This window comes from Suncus etruscus, chromosome 10 (assembly GCF_024139225.1).
Source record: "Suncus etruscus isolate mSunEtr1 chromosome 10, mSunEtr1.pri.cur, whole genome shotgun sequence".
Classification (NCBI taxonomy): Eukaryota; Metazoa; Chordata; class Mammalia; order Eulipotyphla; family Soricidae; genus Suncus; species Suncus etruscus.
The window spans coordinates 51,752,470-51,770,390 of NC_064857.1; the positions used below are offsets into that span (position 1 = coordinate 51,752,470).

At 53.2% G+C, this 17,921-nt stretch overlaps 1 protein-coding gene across 2 annotated transcripts in view; it reads right to left on the bottom strand.

Annotated features, from left to right (window-relative positions):
• Nucleotides 1–17,921, bottom strand: part of TBC1D14 (TBC1 domain family member 14) — a 45,375-nt gene that overhangs the window by 17,053 nt on the left and 10,401 nt on the right. Inside the window, exon 3 of one of the 2 annotated variants that reach the window (XM_049782555.1) lies at nucleotides 11,380–11,500. In XM_049782555.1, the coding sequence (XP_049638512.1) occupies nucleotides 11,380–11,500 (121 nt within the window). Of the gene's footprint in view, nucleotides 1–583; nucleotides 767–11,379; nucleotides 11,501–17,921 lie in introns of those variants that run through there. The other variant, XM_049782556.1, reaches the window with a different exon arrangement.

Sequence of the window (17,921 nt, forward strand, 5' to 3'; positions counted from 1 at the left end):
AGTGGGGAGCAGAGAATTGTGGGGTTTGGGTACCCCAGCCCTTCTCCTCTGGCAGGACAGGGCATGGGGACCCCACCCTGGCCCCTGAAACAAACAGCGTAGCGGAGAGTGGGGGGGGGGAAGCAGGATCCACACAGATTCCTGCAAAGGCTCCAAAGCCCCCAAATATAGTCTGGGGAGGGGGAGAAGGTTCCCAGACGGGGCTACCCAGAGCTGCTGGGTGCCCGGGGCAGTGGTGGGTGCACTGGGCACAAGGAGCCTTTCTGTCCCCGAACGCTCATGTCGCAGACCTCGCGTGTGGGCTGCTTCACGGGTGAGGGGTGGCCTGGGGAGGTGTCACCCGGAGGGACCCTGTGGCTTTCCAAGCACGAGTGGCTTTTCCCTGCAGGGCTGGGCTGGGCAGGGCGCACCTTGCGGCTGATCCCCGAGCTGGGGGAGCCCGAGACAAAGAGGACGAGGAGAAGGATGTGGCCGAGCAGGTGGAGGTGGAGGTGGAGGATGAAGCGGGCCGGGAAGGAGAGTGGCCGCCCGTGCCCAGCTCCAGGCCACGCACCTGCCCGCCCGAGGACGCTCGGCCACTCACCATGAACGCCGGGGTCGGGGTCGACGCTCAGCCCGCGGCTGTCTGCCCCGGCGGGCCGGGAGGAATCCCCCTCGGTCCCCCTGGGCTCCCTCCGGTCCGCGGCCACCCGCGGGGGCTGCATACAGGACGCCCAGTCGCAGGCCGAGGCGCCGGAGACCCGATCCGCGCGCTCCGCAGCGGCGAGTCAGGCCTGGCACGGCAGGCAGGCGGGAGGCATGGGGCGGGCGCAGGGCTGCGGAGCTGCGGGGCTGCGGGATGGGAAGGGATCTGAAGAAGCCAGGCCCCACCCTCTGCTTGCCTCAGTTTACCATTTTCTCTGTGGCCCTGTGACTGACTCAATTTACCCTGAGCAGTGGCTCCCGTCACTCAAAACGCAGCGACAGGGTTGTAGGTAACCCCAATTCGGCAAACAGTTGACAGGTTTTCAAAGAGCCTTGGAATTTCTTTTTCTTCTTGGTTTCGAGGCCACACCTGGCGGTGCTCAGGGGTTCCTCTTGGCAGGCTCGGTGCAGGGGATTGAACCCAATCTGTCCTGGGTTGGCAGCATGCAAGGCAAACACCCTACTGCTGTGCTACCGCTCCGGTCCCAGCTTTGGATTTTTTTTTTTGTTTTGTTTTTTTTTGGGTCACACCCGGCGGTGCTCAGGGGTTACTCCTGGCTGTCTGCTCAGAAATAGCTCCTGGCAGGCACAGGGGACCATATGGGACACCGGGATTCGAACCAACCACCTTTGGTCCTGGATCGGCTGCTTGCAAGGCAAACACCGCTGTGCTATCTCTCCGGGCCCCCAGCTTTGGATTTTTAATTTTTATTTACTTATTTATTATTATTATTATTATTATTATTATTTTGGCTTTTGGGTCACACCCAGCAGTGCTCAGGGGTACTCCTGGCTCTACAATCAGCAATCGCTCCTGGCAGGCTCGGGAGACCCTATGGGACGCCGGGATTCGAACCACCATCCCTCTGCATGCAAGGCAAACACCCTACCTCCATGCTATCTCTCTGGCCCTGGATTTTTAATTTTAATTTTTTTAGTGTTTGGCCACACTGGCTATGCTGAGGGCTTACTCCTAGCTCTGCTCTACATTCCACTATCACTTCTAGAGGATATGAGGAACTCTATGGGATGCTGGGGATTGAACCCAAGTCGGGCCATGTGCAAGGCAAGGCAAGCAAGCGCCTTCCCTGCTGTGCTATGGCTCCTGCCCTGACCTCTGGAACCCTCAGGAGCAGGGTCACACTCTCTGGCAGGTCCTTGGCCCCTGGCAGGGACAGGGCAGGGACAGGAAGACTCAACAAAGCCAATCCATAAATGCTGGACTAGCCTAAGGCCTCCACACCTGCCTCCCACCCCCATTCAGGACAGAACCCCGAGCCCAGCCAGCCAGACCTCTCTCGGAGGCAGCCAAGGCCATCCAGGCTGCGACACGTGACAGAACAATAGGCAAGCCAGAATTTCTGGGAGCACTGGTGGGTGCTGGCACTTAGGGCTGCTGGGTGTGTCCCTCATGGCACACTCACCCCCCGTCCATCCTCCACAATGGTCCTGTGGCCACCTAGAGAGAATCACTAAGACAGGGCCAGCCCGGAAGACCACCTGAGCGCCCCTCTGAGGAAAGGTGTCTGGCTGGAGCAATAGCACAGTGGGGAGAGAGCTTGCCTTGCATGTGGCTGACCCAAGTTCAATCCCTGGGTGGCCCCACATGGCCCTTGAGTGATCCTTGAGCACAGAGCCAGGAGTAAGCCCTGAGCACTGGCAGGTGTGTTCACTTTAAAAAACAAAACAAAACCAAGGCTGGAGCGATAGCACAACGAGAGGGCGTTTACCTTGCACGAGGCTGGCCCAGAACAGACTGGGTTCAATTCTCAGCATTTCATGTGGTCCCCCAGAGCCTGCCATGAGCGACTTCTGAGCAGACAGCCAGGAGTAACCTCTGAGCGCTGCTAGGTGTGGCCCAAAAACAAACAGACAAAAATGTTGGGCCAGAGCAATATTACAACAGGTAGGAACATTTGCAGGTTTTATTCCTGACATCCCTGGTGATCCCTAAGGAATGCAGAGCCACGAGTAACCCCTGGACACTGCCAGGTGTGGCCCCCAAACAAACAAACAAACAAACAAAATAAGTGCTTAAATAACATTAATGCAAATTCAAACCACAAAAGCACACAAACTTTATTTTTAACTAACATAGGTATGTGGGGGTGGAATATTGCAGTATTATGAAGACGTGCTCTCACGTTCACCCCATGAGATCGAGGTTCAGAACCTCCTGCCACGCCCTAACCCCCTGCGCGCTTCATGCTGTCCCTACCCCACTCGTCACATGTCCGTGTTTCTGCCTTTCAGTCCTGTCACACAGATGGGATCGTTTGAGTTACCTTTGGAGACAAAACTCCTTCACTCAGGTGACACCTGGGGATTTGCCTACAGGCCTTAGTATGGTGGATCTCACCAACTGGTTTGCAAACTCCACAAAGCAGGGTGGATGCCATGGAGAAAAGATTCCAAGTCATGGGAGGGGCCTTTCCCAGCTACACTGCTGAGGTCGGTTTGCAGATTCTGGGTGGCCGCTGCTTTGCCACCTGCCTTTTCCCAGGGATTGGATCTCTCTGGCTCGAACCCAGCGCCTCATTGTCCTAAAATCAGCCGGGAGGTCTCCCTGCTCCTAAACCCAGGTGATCTCTGCCTCAAAGTAGCTGTCACCCGTAACTTCCTCTGGGATCTGATGGCTTCCTCTCTGCAAAGCTCTTGATTCCAACTTCCGTTTCTTTAGTAATTATGCATGTTTGGGGTTATCGCATCTTGATGCATTTTGGTGATTTGTGATTTTTTTCAGGGGCCATTTCGTCCCAGTTATGGAATTCTGGTACATGAGTCATTCATTCCTAACATTCCATCTGCCTTTTCATTTCTCCAGGGGCTGTGGTGATTTTCCCCCTTCTGTCCCTATTATTAATAATGTTTCTCTTTTTCTTGGTTTATTTTTTGTATTTTCCCCATCAGTTCTGAGTTTTACTGACTTGCAAAGAACCAACTTTAAGTTTCATGGATTCTTAATTTTTTGTTTACAGTTTCATTGATTTTTATTCAATATTATTTCCTGTCTTCTGTTTGCTTTGGATCTATTTGCTCCTTTATTAATTTCTTTTTTGGGGGGCCACACCCAGTGGCACTAAGGGGTTACTCCTGGCTCTGGGCTCAGGATGCAAGGATTCGCTCCTGGCGGAGCTGAGGGGACCTTCTGGAATGCTGGAGATCGAACCTGGGTCAGTGATGTGCAAAGCAAACACCCTACCTGCTGTACTATAGCTCTGGCCACCATCTTAAGGTAGAAAATCAGGTTACTGATTTAAGAACTTCTGTCCCTGCTCATAAGAGTATTTTAATGCCATCCAGTTACCTTTGGGTACTGCTCCCACAAATTTTGATAGAGATTTATTTTTTGTTTTTGGGTCACACCCTGTGTCACTCAAGGGTTATTCCTGGCTTTGCGCTCAGAAATCACTCCTGGCAGGCTTGGGGGACCATATGGGATACTGGGATTCAAACCACCATTTGTTCTAGATTGGCTGTGTGCAAGGCAAACGCTCTACTGCTGTGCTATCTCTCCGACCCCTAAAATATTTTTAACTTAAAAAACTTTAAAAAAGGGCTGGGTGAGATGGTTGGTTCGAATCCCGGTGTCCCATATGGTCCCCCGTGCCTGCCAGGAGCTATTTCTGAGCAGACAGCCAGGAGTAACCCCAGAGCACCGCCGGTTGTGACCCAAAAACAAAAAAACAAACAAAAAAAATTTTAAAAAGGAGAGATAGCATGGAAGTAAGATGTATGGGGCTGGGGCCAGAGATATAGCATGGAGGTAAGGCGTTTGCCTCTCATGCAGAAGGTCAGTGGTTTGAATCCCGGCGTCCCATATGGTCCCCTGAGCCTGCCAGGAGCGATTTCTGAGCGTAGAGCCAGAGAGTAACCCCTGAGCGCTTGCTGGGTGTGACCCAAAAACCAAAAACCAAAAAAAAAAAAAAAGAAAAAAGATGTATGGGGCCAGAGAGATAGATAGCATGGAGGTAATGCGTTTGCCTGGCATGCAGAAGGTCAGTGGTTCGAATCCCGGCATCCCATATGGTCCCCCGAGCCTGCCAGGAGGAATTTCTGAGCATAAAGCCAGGAGTAACCCCTGAGTGCTGCTGGGTATGACCCAAAAACAAAAACAAACAAAATATTTTTTTTCCAAAACAAAATATTAAAAAAAAATGGGTGCTCAGGGATCATTCCTGGTGGGCACAGGGGACCATACAGAATGGTAGGACTGGGCCAGAGTGATAACACAGTGGTAGAGCATTTACCTTGCATGTGGCTGACTTGGGACAGACCTGGGTTCGATTCCCATCATCCCATATGGTCCCCTGAGCCTGGCAGGAGCAATTTCTGAGCACAGAGCCAGGAGTAACCCTTGAGCACTGCCAGGTATGGCCAAAAACAAAACAAAACAAAAAAACCAAAACCAAAACCAAAACCAAAACCGAACAAACAGAATGGCAGGACTAAAGCCAGGTCACCTGTGTGCAAGGCAAACACCTTCCTCACTGTGCCATCTGTCCAGCCCGTCCAGTGCCTCTGGGGCCTGCTTGATTTTCTGCCCTTTCCCGCTTCTCTAAGTCACTTCACTCAGCCACGCCCCCTGGGGCAGGTGGACAGAGACACAGCAACAGGGAACCACGTGCACCAGGACCTTCTTGCTCTAACCCCTTCCCTTCGGAGGTTTCCTAAGAGTGCTGAACCTTAAAGCTATTCCTGGGAGACAGGTCAGGGGTCAGGAGGCAGGTAGAGGGGCAGGAATGAGGTGCAGGGCAGAGTCCACACACCAGACCCACTCCCAGTCCTTAGGCTGAACCAGAGGCTCCTCCTCGCATGTCCTCAGATCCGGAAGACATCCAATGCTGGGTTCTGGCACCCCTGAATTCAGGGCCAGTGGTGACAGACAGGTGGCCCCTCAGTGGAGGCCTATTCTGAATTCTGTTTTCATCTCAGATCCACCTGCCACTCTTTCCTTTTGGAATTCCGAAACAACCCTGTCATGGAGCGATGCACACGCATTGCCTTTCCCATGACATGGGGTACACACACACACACACACACACACACACACACACACACACACACGCACGCACACACGCGCGCATGCTCAGGGGACCATATGTGAATCTCTCTCTCTCTCTCTCTCTCTCTCTCTCTCTCACTCACTCACTCTCACTCTCACTCTCTCAAGTGCTCAGGGGACCATATGTGAAGCCACAGATGCAAACCAGGCCTGTGATTGACCACCAGCAAGATGGGTGCCTCACCTAGCACAGCCTTCTGGATTGACACATCTTTCTGACATGGTTCAAGTCCATTTTCCAAAGGCACATGGGGAAGCAGAACCCAAGTAGCTGAGCTGCAGGAGTTTAGACCGGCGGATCCTGTGCTGAGCGGGGGGGGGGGGGGGGGGGGGGGGCTGACCTCAGCACCCCCCAACCCCACCCTGTAGCCTGTTCTTCACAAGAATTCATACTGTTTTGCGCATATTCACAGAAGCCAGGGAGAAGCACAAGGATCAGTTACACTGTCCTGGACTGGCGGCATTCTGGAATTCTGTGTCATGAAAGAGCTGGCTTGAAATTCCAGAAGGCCACCTAAGATGCCTGGGTTATCCAAAGCCACACACAGGTCCTCATCCAGGCTCACATGGCAGTGGCTGACCCAGGACACTGAGACTTCGTGAGACAGGACATCTGCAAAACTACAGCCACCATCAGCAGCTGCCTCAGAGCACAAATGTCAGCCTCCTGCTGGGTCTCAGGCCAGCCTATGATGCTGGCTCCTCAATGGTACAGAGCATTAGTCTGAAAGGTTTACCTGCTGTTCAGAAGCACCCTTAAAGTTTACCTTTAGAGGTGTGACATCTTGGGGGCCAGAGTGAGAGCACAGCAGGAAGGGAGGCTGCTTTGCATGGGGGCTGACCTGGATTTTATCTCGCTCCCTTGGGCTCAGCCAGTAATGAGCTGAGCACAGAGCCAGGAGTAAAGCCTGAGTTCCACTGAGAGTGGCTCAAAAGAAATTTTTTAATAAATCAATAAGATAAAAGTATATTCCCCACTCCCAAACAGCCCAGATCCCAACCTGGGACCTTCCAAGGTTTTTTTTTCTGTAAGGGTCAAACCCTCCTGGATTCATCTGAGTTTAGCATCTCCTAGATGTCATTTTATGCCTTTATTATTATTACTATTATTATCATTATTATTATTATTAATTTTGTGAACCACAGAAAAGGTATCAGAGTTTTTCCTTCTGGCTCTGCACTCAGAATCACTCCTGGCGGTGTTCAGGGGGCCATATGAGATGCCAGGGATCAAACCTGGGTTGGTCAAATGCAAGGCAAGCCCCCTCCCTGCTGTGCTATCACTCTGGCCCCCAAGATGTCACATCTCTAAAGGCTGATGGCACACAGGTAACCTCCACAGCTTGACTATTAGCCCAGCACCAGCCAGGCTGTAGGTGGGTGGGTGGGGGGAAACGTCCTCAGTTCCAGGGGTGAGCATTGTGAGTAGAGGCCAGGTGGTGGCTAGGGGCTCCCTCAGAGCAGGAGGAACACATGAGCCAGACGTCATAATCAGGGGACGCCCTTGCAGCCACAGAAGCCACCAATCATCTCTGCCTCATGTCACAGGGTGGCGATTGTGCTGCTCCTCACCATGAATCTAGGATGGACCCTTGTGGCCCAATCTGGGGGGCAGCGAGAAGCCCCTGGAATCTGGAAGGCAGATCCGAGGTGTAAGATCACACCCGGCTATTAAACCCAAAACATCTTCATCTTTCCATTACATCTCTCTTTTGATAATATAAAAGCCTACCTGGATCACTCTGCCCTGCCCTGCTCAGGTAGACTTGGTTCTGGGATAATAAAGAAAAGCCAGTTTTGGCTTGGTGCTCAGAGAGAGACCATGAGGTGCAGACTGGCTTCTGACTCCCTAGGTTTGTTTGTTTGTTTATTTATTTATTTAGTTTTTAGTTTTGGGGCCACACCTGGCTGCACTCAGGTTACTCCTAGCTCTGCACCCAGAAATTGCTCCTGGCAGGCTCGGGGGACCATATTGGATGCCATGAATCAAACCCAGGTCCATCCTGGGTTGGCTGTGTGCAAGGCAAACAACATCCTACTGCTGTGCTATCGCTCCAGCCCCACTCGCTTGGTTTATAAATTTTTCACCACTACCCTGCTTCTTCAGACCCATCCACCTAGGGTTAAAGATCCAGTGCCCACATGGGGTGATCTCACAACTTGTGGGTTTTATTTAACACCATGGGCAATGCCATGGTTGGGCCATACATATCAACAGTGCTCAGGTCAGCGATTACTCCTGATGCTCGGGAGCTACAAGCATCAAGGCCACTCTTTACTTTTTTTTTTTTTTTTTGGTCTTTTTGGGCCACACCCGTTTGACGCTCAGGGGTTACTCCTGGCTATGCGCTCAGAAATCACCCCTGGCTTGGGGGGACCATATGGGACGCCGGGGGATCGAACCGATGTCCGATGTCCATCCTATGCTAGCACTTGCAAGGCAGACACCTTACCTCTAGCGCCACCTTCCCGGCCCCTAAGGCTGCTCTTTATCCAGAGCTGTCCCCTCAACTCCGGGCGCCAAAACACCCAGACAGCATCTACATCCCTGGATAGAGCCCCACAGTGCAGGGTTGAGGTGGTTCCCCTCAGATAGCTCCTCCCCCTCTCACCAGAGCCTCTAAAACTCTCTGGTTCAAAGGGGCAAAGGGGGCTGAGGAAACCAAAGGAGCCTAAGGGGGACTCAAGGTGACTTCAGGGGGATAAGGGAAATGAGGGGGCCTGTGGAGGCTGAGGGAACTGTAGACCCTGACTACCATAGCCATCATGGCACTAGGTAATCCTAGAACAGTGCTCATCAGTTCTGTGTTCCTGCCTGGAGTGTGCAGGGGTGACCGGGGTAATGGTGGTGGCAGGGTCACTCCCCCAGGGGAGAGAGATAGGCCACTCTTGCATGGCCCTCATCTGCCCACCACTGTCCTTTACTAAAAGTCTCTCTGAAACCGTAACATGAGCCATAAGAACTTCTTTCCACAACCTTTTCAAAACCGAGAAACCAAAGCAGGAGCCGCATTTCCTCCTGAGTTCCCATGGGCCAGGAGAATGTGCCCAGGTGCCTTGGGCAGGGCAGACACACACCCAGGACACTTGCTAGGTTATGAAAAGCCCCAAGATCACAGACTGTTCTGTGGTGAGGACTCGAGCAGGGACAAGGACTCAGGCCCCATGGCTCAAAGGAAGGGGAGGTCTGGTTACAGCCTGTTGCGGTGGCGGCTACAGGTAGCCAGCTCCTCTCCAGTGTCAAGTTTCTGTGAAATGGACTCAGCAAGTCATTTCCGTGCTCAGGAACCTCAGAAGTTCCCGTACAGAAACATAGAAACAAGGGCTTCAGGGGGCCAGAGTGACAGTACAAAAGGGAGGGAGTTTACCTTGCACACAACAGACACGGATTCAATCCTCATCACTCCCTATGTTTCCCTAAGGTCCACCAGGTGTGGCTGCCAAGAAACCAAACCAAAATGGTTGAGAAGCACAGCACAACTCACACTCTAGAAATGAGGGGGAAAAAACCCATTCAGCACAACCGTTGTTTTTGTAACGAACGAGATTATTATTATTTTTTTTGGAAAAAATACCGGGGCCAAAGCAGTAAGAAAGAGTAGAGTGAGGGGCCAGAGAGATAGCATGGAGGTAAAGCGTTTTTGCCTTGCATGAAGTAGGTCAGTGGTTCGAATCCCGGCATCCCATATGGTCCCCTGAGCCTGCCAGGAGCAACTTCTGAGCATAGAGCCAGGAGTAACCTCTGAGCACGGCCAGGTGTGAACCAAAAACCAAAAAAAAAAAAAAAAAAAAAAAAGAGTGCTTGCCTTAGATGCAGCTGACCTGGGTTTTATCTCCAGCATCCCAAGTGGTCCCCAAGCACTGCCAGGAAAGACTCTTAGACACAGAGCAAGGAGTTAACCTCAGAGAACTGCCGAGTGTGGCCACAAACCACTCCCCTCCCCCCCGAAAAAAGATCAACTATGGTCATGCAAATTCCTAAAAAATTTGGTGAGTTACACACAAGAACTTGGCATTTTTGTTTTGTTTTGTTTTGTTTTAATTTGGGGCCAGACCCGGAAGTCCTCAGGGGTTACTCCTGACTCTGTGCTCAAGGGTAGTACCTGGCAGTGCTTGGGGACAAGAAATGAAACTCAGGTCAGCTGCATGCAATGCAAATGCCCTCCCTACTGTGCTACTGCTCCAGCCCCGAATGTGGCTTTTTTTTTTTTGGGGGGGGCACACCTGGTGATGCTCAAGGGTTACTCTTGGCTATGCACTCAGAAATCGCTCCTGGCTTGGGGGACCATATGGGACTGGGGGAGGGGGAGGATCGAACTGCGGTACATCCTAGGCTAGCATGGGCAAGGCAGACGCCCTACCACTTGCGCCACCACTCCAGCCTATGGCATATTTTAAGTCATGTTATTGTAGTGAGTTAAGAAGCAGTGCTACTACAAACCACAACCACCTACAAGAATGAACCTAACCCCACGATGCTCCTCGAATCTCAAGCACATACCATCTGAGAGAACCACAGAGAATACTTAGAACAAATGTGACGGTGACTGTTGTGGATACCGGCCTGCTGTCCATGCCCTGCTGCACACCCCTGCACCTGGTATCCTAGCACCCCTCTGGGAAGGTCCTCAGCACCCCCACAGCAACGTGCGTGCCCAACTAGCGAGAGTTGGATCTGACTTCCCGCAGCACAACCCTGTGTCTCTGCAGCTAAAAAGCCCCCCAAGGCCCTGGTCCCTGCCAAGGCCTGGCCTCAAGGAGGACACCCCTCTCTGGCCAGTATTCGCAGTGTGGAGGCTATGGAAATGTCTTTGTCAAGCTGCTTTGAGGGTTCAGAATGCAAAAATTCATAGAAGAGAGTCAGCAAACAGCAGAGGGTCACCGGGCCATTCTTGCAGTAGCACTGGGGGTGCCCTTCTCCAGTCCCGGGACATGAGCGGCTCCCACATTAGGGGGCTCAGTGAAGGGGTGAGGCTATTTCTCTGCCCACTGCCAAGCACGAGGCCCCGAGTGCTCCGCCCAGAGTCCACTGCCAAACCTACCGTGGCTGGGCCAGAGAGGTGATGGGCCTTGGCCTGCTCTGCCCAAGAGGACTGTGCTAGGTGCGGCAGCTCCAGGAAAGATCCCTCCACCCCAAAACCCAGAGCACTGGCTTTGCATGGCCTCAAAGCCCAAATAGCATCTGTCCATGAAGGGCAGGAGCCAGGCAGTGCCAGGAAGAAGGTATTGGATGGTCATGGGTCAGACAGGCTGAGAGCCCTTCCCTTTCTCCAGGGAAAGGGGGTATATGCCTGGAGGGTGCAACCCTTCCAGGGGAAATAGATAAGAGGGCTAAGACAGGTCTCACAGTCTTGGCTGGACTCTTAGCCCTCCTCACTGTGCACCTCCCCCCGAGCCAGCTGAAAGAAGGGGCCACATCAGTTTTGGGGTGAGGTAAAAACAGCCCTGGATAAGGGGGAGCTGTCCCTGGGGATCCAGGGATGAGGCTATGACATCAAACACCAGGACCAACACCAGACGGCAGATGCACCATGATGCACCCCAAGGGGCCTGGGTCCCAGTGGCGGAACCTCCTGAGATCTCCCGAGTTCCCCTCACCCCCCATAGGAGTCCAGGCAGGCTGTGTGTACCTGCTGCGTTTTCTGGGCCTCTCTCTGCGCACCATCTCGCAGTGGCACTTTTCCGAATAACTTCCATCCCAGGTCACTCTGTTTGTCATGTCTTGCATTTTGTTTCCTAGCAAGCAAGTTCCTAAAGGAAGAAAACAAGAGGATTAGGGAGTTTCTTGGGGGTATGTGTAGGGGGACCGAAATCTGTGTCAGCTGAGACACATAAATAAAAGTTAGTGGAGCAGGTTCTCCCAAGGGTCCTCGGGCATGACCCACGTGCATTGTGCTGATGGAAGCGGCCCTTGGGGAGTGTGGGGCTCAGCATGTGTCTGATCTTTGGCTAAAGTGGCAGGAAAGTGCCAGAGACAGGGGTATAGTTTTTGTTCCGTTTGGGGGCTGTGCTCAGCAGTGCTCAGGAATCATTCCTGGCAGGGCCAGTGATAGAACCTGGGTCAGTCAAGTGCAAGCCAAATGCCCTTCCGACTGTGCTATTGCTCCAGCCCTGTACCCCCTTTTCTCTGCAGATCTGAGGGGCTTTGGTTCTGCCCTATCCTGGCTCTGCACCCCAGCTTAGCTTTTAGGTTTCACGGAAGCCAAACACCAGGCACCATTTCAAATACCAGCTGTGAACTGCACAGAGAGTTGTGTTAGTGTGTTGCTTCTCAGAACTGTGCCAGTGCCAATGCCTTCCTAGTGGCCTCCCGCTGTGTGACTGCCACTTTCTGGGGAAGGTGACATTGTCCCCAGGTTTGCTGCTGTCTCTGCAAAGTACCTGGCACGTACGAGCCCTCACATTTTTTTTTTTTTTTGATTTTTGGGTCACACCCGACAGCGCTCAGGGGTTACTCCTGGCTCTATGCTCAGAAATCACTCCTGGCAGGCTCGGGGGACCTTATGGGATGCTGGGATTCAAACCACCGTCCTTCTGCATGCAAGACAACACACTACCTTCATGCTATCTCTTCAGCCCTGAGCTCTCATATTTATCCCAAGAGGCTCTCGTTGGGACTGGGACGAGGGAACAGCAGGGAGGATGTTTGCCTTACAAACTGCCAACCTGGGATCAACCTCCAGTACCCACATGGTGGGTACTCCTGGCGCCTGCCAGGAGTGATCGATGAGTGCAGAGCACGGAGTAGTCAGAGAGCGCTGCTGGGTGTGACCCCAAAACAAAACAAAACAAAAAAAAGCAAGCAATAAAAAGAAAGAAGCTCTTGTCAGGAGCTTCTTGGGGGCTGAGTGCCCCCTGAAGCAGTACAGGAAGTGGCCCTGGCAGAACCAGGAGATATTCTCCAGGCGCAAGATTTCAACTGGGCTGGCCACAGACTCAGCACCAGCTTTAGCCCTGCGTGGCTGCTCGGTCCTTCTCAGACCTTTTCTTTCTTTTTTGGTTTTTTTGTTTTTTGATTTTTGTTTTTGGGCCACACCCAGTGAAGCTCAGGGGTGAGCTATACGCTCAGAAATCGCTCCTGGCTGGGGGACCATATGGGATGCCGGGGGACCGAACTACGGTCTGGCCTAAGCTAGTGTGTGCAAGGCAGATGCCTTATGGCCTGCACCAATGCTCCAGCCCCAGGCCTTAAAAACAGAGAAAAGTTGGGCTGGAGGGACAGCACAACAGAAGGGCATTTGCCTTGCACAGGCGATCCAGGATAGACAGTGGTTCGAATCCCGGCATCCCACATGGTCCCCAGAGCCTGCCAGGAATAATTTCTGAGCTGAGAGCCAAGAGTAACCCCTGAGCATGCCGGGTGTGATCCCCCCCCCACCCCGAAAAAAAATGACAGAGAAAATCTTTGCTGACTCGGAAGGTCCGGAGCTGGAGTGATGCCCATGATGCCCAGGCTTGGACCCAGGTGTCCCCAGGGTGGAGTGAGGAGGGGAGGACAGGCAGGCTTGGGCTGGCTCAGCTGGTTCCACCAGGAGTGTCAGTGTGTTGCTTCTTCTCAGAGCTTTTTATTTTTCTTTTAGCTTTGGGGCCACACCCAGCAATGTTCAGCGGTGACCCCTGGCTCTGCGCTCAGGAATCACTCCTGGGATGCTCAGGGATCTAACCCGGGTCAGCTGTGTGCCAGGCAAGTGCCCTTCCCACTGTGCCATGACTCAGAAGTTCTCAGAACTTCTGGGAGTCTTGAGAACAAACTTGGGTCCTCCTCGAACCCGTGGCTCCGTTTGACATGGTGACTCTTCGCTCCCTTGTCATCGTAGCCTCTTGGGCCGGGAGTGAAGAGCTGATTCTGGCTCCACTGGGGCTCAATGAAACACCTTGATCCCCAGGGTCCCGCTTGGCACCTTCTCCCCACGTCTCCATAACTGAACAGTGGTTACCCAGACTTGGGCTGGGGAAGCCTCTGTAGCCCAGGGAGGTCATGGCAACCCCCCAAATCCCACACAAAACCCTTCCTGGAGAACTGGGGGGAGAATCCCCATCAGCACAAATCACACAGACACATGCATACACACGCACACACACACACACACACACACACACACACACACACACACACACACACACTAGTCAAAAGAGCCCTCTCTGGAGTACAGAACGTCCCCTTCAGAGCATGTACCCCAGGAGGGAGGAAGCCCCCCCACAGCCCCGCACACCCCCATCCCCGGAACAGGCACCACCCACCTGTCCGTCAGGAGAAGCGCAGGAGATACAGCCATGGCTGAGCAGCTCAGCTTGGAGCGGGCCCAGCAGCCCAGAAGCTGCCTTCCTGCTGCCCCCACACTCAAAGGCGGAGCAGTACGGGAAGGGAGGGGCTGAACCTGAATAGCAGCAGGGCCGGTAGGGGCGAGCCCCAGCTCTGAGCCCAGTCCCTGCCCAGCCCCTGAGTCCAACAGACTCTGGAAATCCTCAGGCCCCTCCTTATGCCCTAAGGTCCCAGGCTGTGAAGGCTCCAGAAAGAAGGGAGACCACGGGCAGCCCCCTCCCCAGGCAGTTTGCCTTCCTAGGCTAGGTCTCCTTTCAGCAGGCAAGCCAGGGGCCAAGTGACAGCACAGCCGGGAGGGGAGATGCTGGCCTTGCACACAGCTGATCGGGGTTCAATACCTGGCATCCCGTAAAGTCCCTGAGGAAGGATTCCAGGAAGGATTCCCTGAGCACAGACGCACAGACAGGACTTGGCCCTGAGCACTGCTGGGAGAGGGCCAAAACCCCAAAACCCCAAAAAAACATGCACGCACACATACACACACCACACACACACACACACACACACACACACACACACACACACACACACACGAAAAGCAGAGATTCAGGGGCTAGAGAAATAGCACAGTGGTAGGGCATTTGCCTTGCAAAAAGTCAATCCAGGACGAACTGTGGTTCGAATCCTGACATCCCATATGGTCCCCTGAATTTCTGAGCTCAGAGCCAGGAGTAACCCCGGGTGTGACCCAAACAAAACAAAAAGAGCAGAGAATAAGCCTCACTTTTGCTCGAAAACTTTCCGGCTCAGTGCTTCCAAGTCACAGGAAAGGGTAGGCCAGCCTAACCTTGGACCAGTGCTCACCCTGGCTGGGCCATTTCCCTGACACAAAGCCTGCCCATGGAGGAACTTAGCAGGAGTAGATAGTAGGGAGCGTGTTCCTATCAGATGCCCACTCGACCCTTGAAGAATCACGAGAATCTGCAGAGTGCCTGATTCTGGGCCCGCTGACCCTGGCTCAGAGCAAGGGACTCCAAAGGAGATGAAGGAAGAAGCCAGCGATTTGGGCCCATGCACTGAGTGTGGCCGTGTTCCAGGACTGGTGAGTCAGGCAGAATCAGCCTGCAGACTCCCCTTTCTGCACGAACCGCAACAGTGCACACATCCTCTGACAGAAGCGACCCAGCTCCACCACTTAACCTTATCAAACTGCCAAACCACTAAATTTATTTTGTATCTCTAAGTCCTGGACCGAGCGGCCGAACTTCCATATTTTACAGTAGTGTCAGATCCCAAGAAACCTGATGGGAAAGTTCCGAAGGAATCTCCCAAACTCAGGGAGCCCAGATAGTAAACACAGAAGCTCAACTCACACCATCCACAGCCTGGGAAGTCCTCAGAGTTGACTTTAGTGACACCATGGAGGTATGTGACATTCATTTCAAACAGGCCCAACTTGACATGACTTGACGATTCCATCTGCCTTAGTGTTGTGACAAGGATCATGAAATGAATTTGTCTGTGCCCACAAGAGGGCAGGCTGGGGTGCTGGGTGGGAGACTGGGGACACTGGAGAAGGGAAGGTCACGCTGGTGGTGGGGTTGGGGATGGAGCATTGAATGCCTGAAACAACTGTATTCTGAGCAACTTGGTCAATCAAGTTGTTACCAAAAGGGGCCGGGAAGGTGGCGCTAGAGGTAAAGTGTCTGCCTTGCAAGCACTAGCATAGGACGGACAGCGGTTCTATCCCCCGGCTTCCCATATGGTCCCCCAAGCCAGGGGCGAATTCTGAGCGCATAGCCAGGAGTAACCCCTGAGCGTCAAACGGGTGTGGCCCAAAAACCAAAAAAAAAAGGGCCCGGAGAGATAGCACAGCGGCGTTTGCCTTGCAAGCAGCCGATCCAGGACCAAAGGTGGTTGGTTCGAATCCCGGTGTCCCATATGGTCCCCCGTGCCTGCCAGGAGCTATTTCTGAGCAGACAGCCAGGAGTAACCCCTGAGCACCGCCGGGTGTGGCCCAAAAACAAAAACAAAAAACAAAAAACAAAAACAAAAAAAACAAAAACCAAAAAAAAAGTTGTTACCAAAAAACAAAAACAAAAACAAAAACCTTCGGAAAAATAAAACAAAAAACCCAGTCCATCACAGGGGGCCTACAGCAGAAGCACCCACTTGGGCCGCACGGACGTGAGGAAGGGTACCCTGGGAACCAACAAAGCTGTTTCCAGGGCCCCGCACAGGGGAGAGAACTAGAATCTCATCCCCACATTTTCCACAAGCACCCTAAAATACCTTTGCTAAGCCAGCCAACGAGCGCATCTCAGCACAAGCTGAAGAGCTTGTCCGAGTGACAGGACAACGGGTAAGAAGCTGGCTTTGAATGGGGTCAACCAGGGAGAGTTTCATCCCCGGCACCTTACTGAGTCCCCTCAAGCACTGCCAGAGTGATCCCCGAGCACAGAGTCAAGAGTAAGCCCTGAGCACTGTTGGGTGTGGTCTCAAAACAAAAGGTGAGAAAACAAACTAGAATGAAAACTCCACCAGGCTACAGTGAAAGCTAGGAGGAGCTGGGAGCTGACAAGCTTGTGTGCAGAGCTCCAGGGCTGTTGAGTAACCTTATTTTACCCAAAAGGAAAATCATCTCTGGTTCCTTTTTATGTTTGTTTATAACTTAGATTTACCCCAAAACAGAGATTGTCTTCCTTGTCAACCTGGGTGGGACCGGCTCAGGACAGCCTTATTCCTCCTTATCCCCCACCCAGGGGTGGTCTCTGTACTCAATAAAATTGGCAGTTCTGGCAGGCAGTTTGGAGGAGATACAAGGTAGAAGACTGCCAGACTACACGTATTTCCCCCTCAGCCTGGTTTGGATCATTTCATGCTAGACCCTGATTCAGACTCATTCACTGGGCTTGGAGATACGGCGCGTGGGGTGATTTTACACAGGGCGAAGGGGTCTGAGACCAGGCTGAGAGACCAGGGCCAGCCATGGGGTTCAGGGACAAGGGTCAGTACCTGGGTGGCCCTGGGGAGCAAAGTACCAACAGGAAAGGGATGTATAAGACTCTTGGGGTAACAGGGAATCAACTCAGCACATGGAGTGGGGACCTGTGTCTCTCACTCGGGTGTCCTCTGAATGCTAATGTGCCCACTGCTCTAGGCAGCCTGGTACATGCTGCCCACACCACCCTTCTCCAGCCTCACTGTGGGTAGCCTCAGCAACCTCCCCTCGGCATAGGCATGAGGGTCTGCAGAGAGACATTGTCTCTCCAAGGCCTGGTAAGAGTCTTGCTCTGGTCTCGCCCCAAGTTTGGTCCTGCCTGTGTCCCCTTGTGGGACCCCTCAGACCTACGGTGGGTTGCAGAGGGTGAGGACTTATATGGGAGAGCCCAAAAGCAGATGCTCCAAGCTGAAGGTAAGAGGCAGCAGAGCGTGACACGGACGTGTCTGTTCCTCCCACATGCGTCTTGCTGCCTGGCACGGCTGCTGGGCACAGTGTCTATGTCTGGGGCCACAGGGAGACAGAGGGTGGGGAGTGAGGGCGGGGCTGGTCAGAAACCCAGCAGGAAATTCACAGGTATCTGGGAACATTTGAGGAAATCCCCACAGCCCCTCAGGCTGTTCTCACCCCCACAGGCAGGCCCATCTTGGAGGGAAGGAGAAAGGCCCAGGTTGACCCTGCTGACAATGCTGAGAACTTTGCTCGTTGGTGACAAAGGTCCCCTCCTACTCCCTTGCAGCCTCATGCCACAAGTGAAACTGACTTCAGGTCTAAGGGGCAGCCTGCCCTAAGGCTCTGGGACACCCCATCTTCTCTTGTCAGACAACACGGAGCCTGGCAAGCACTGAGCCTGCCGAGGGAAACCCAGCACCCTCCAAGCAGCAGCTCCGGATGCTTCAGCAAGGCCT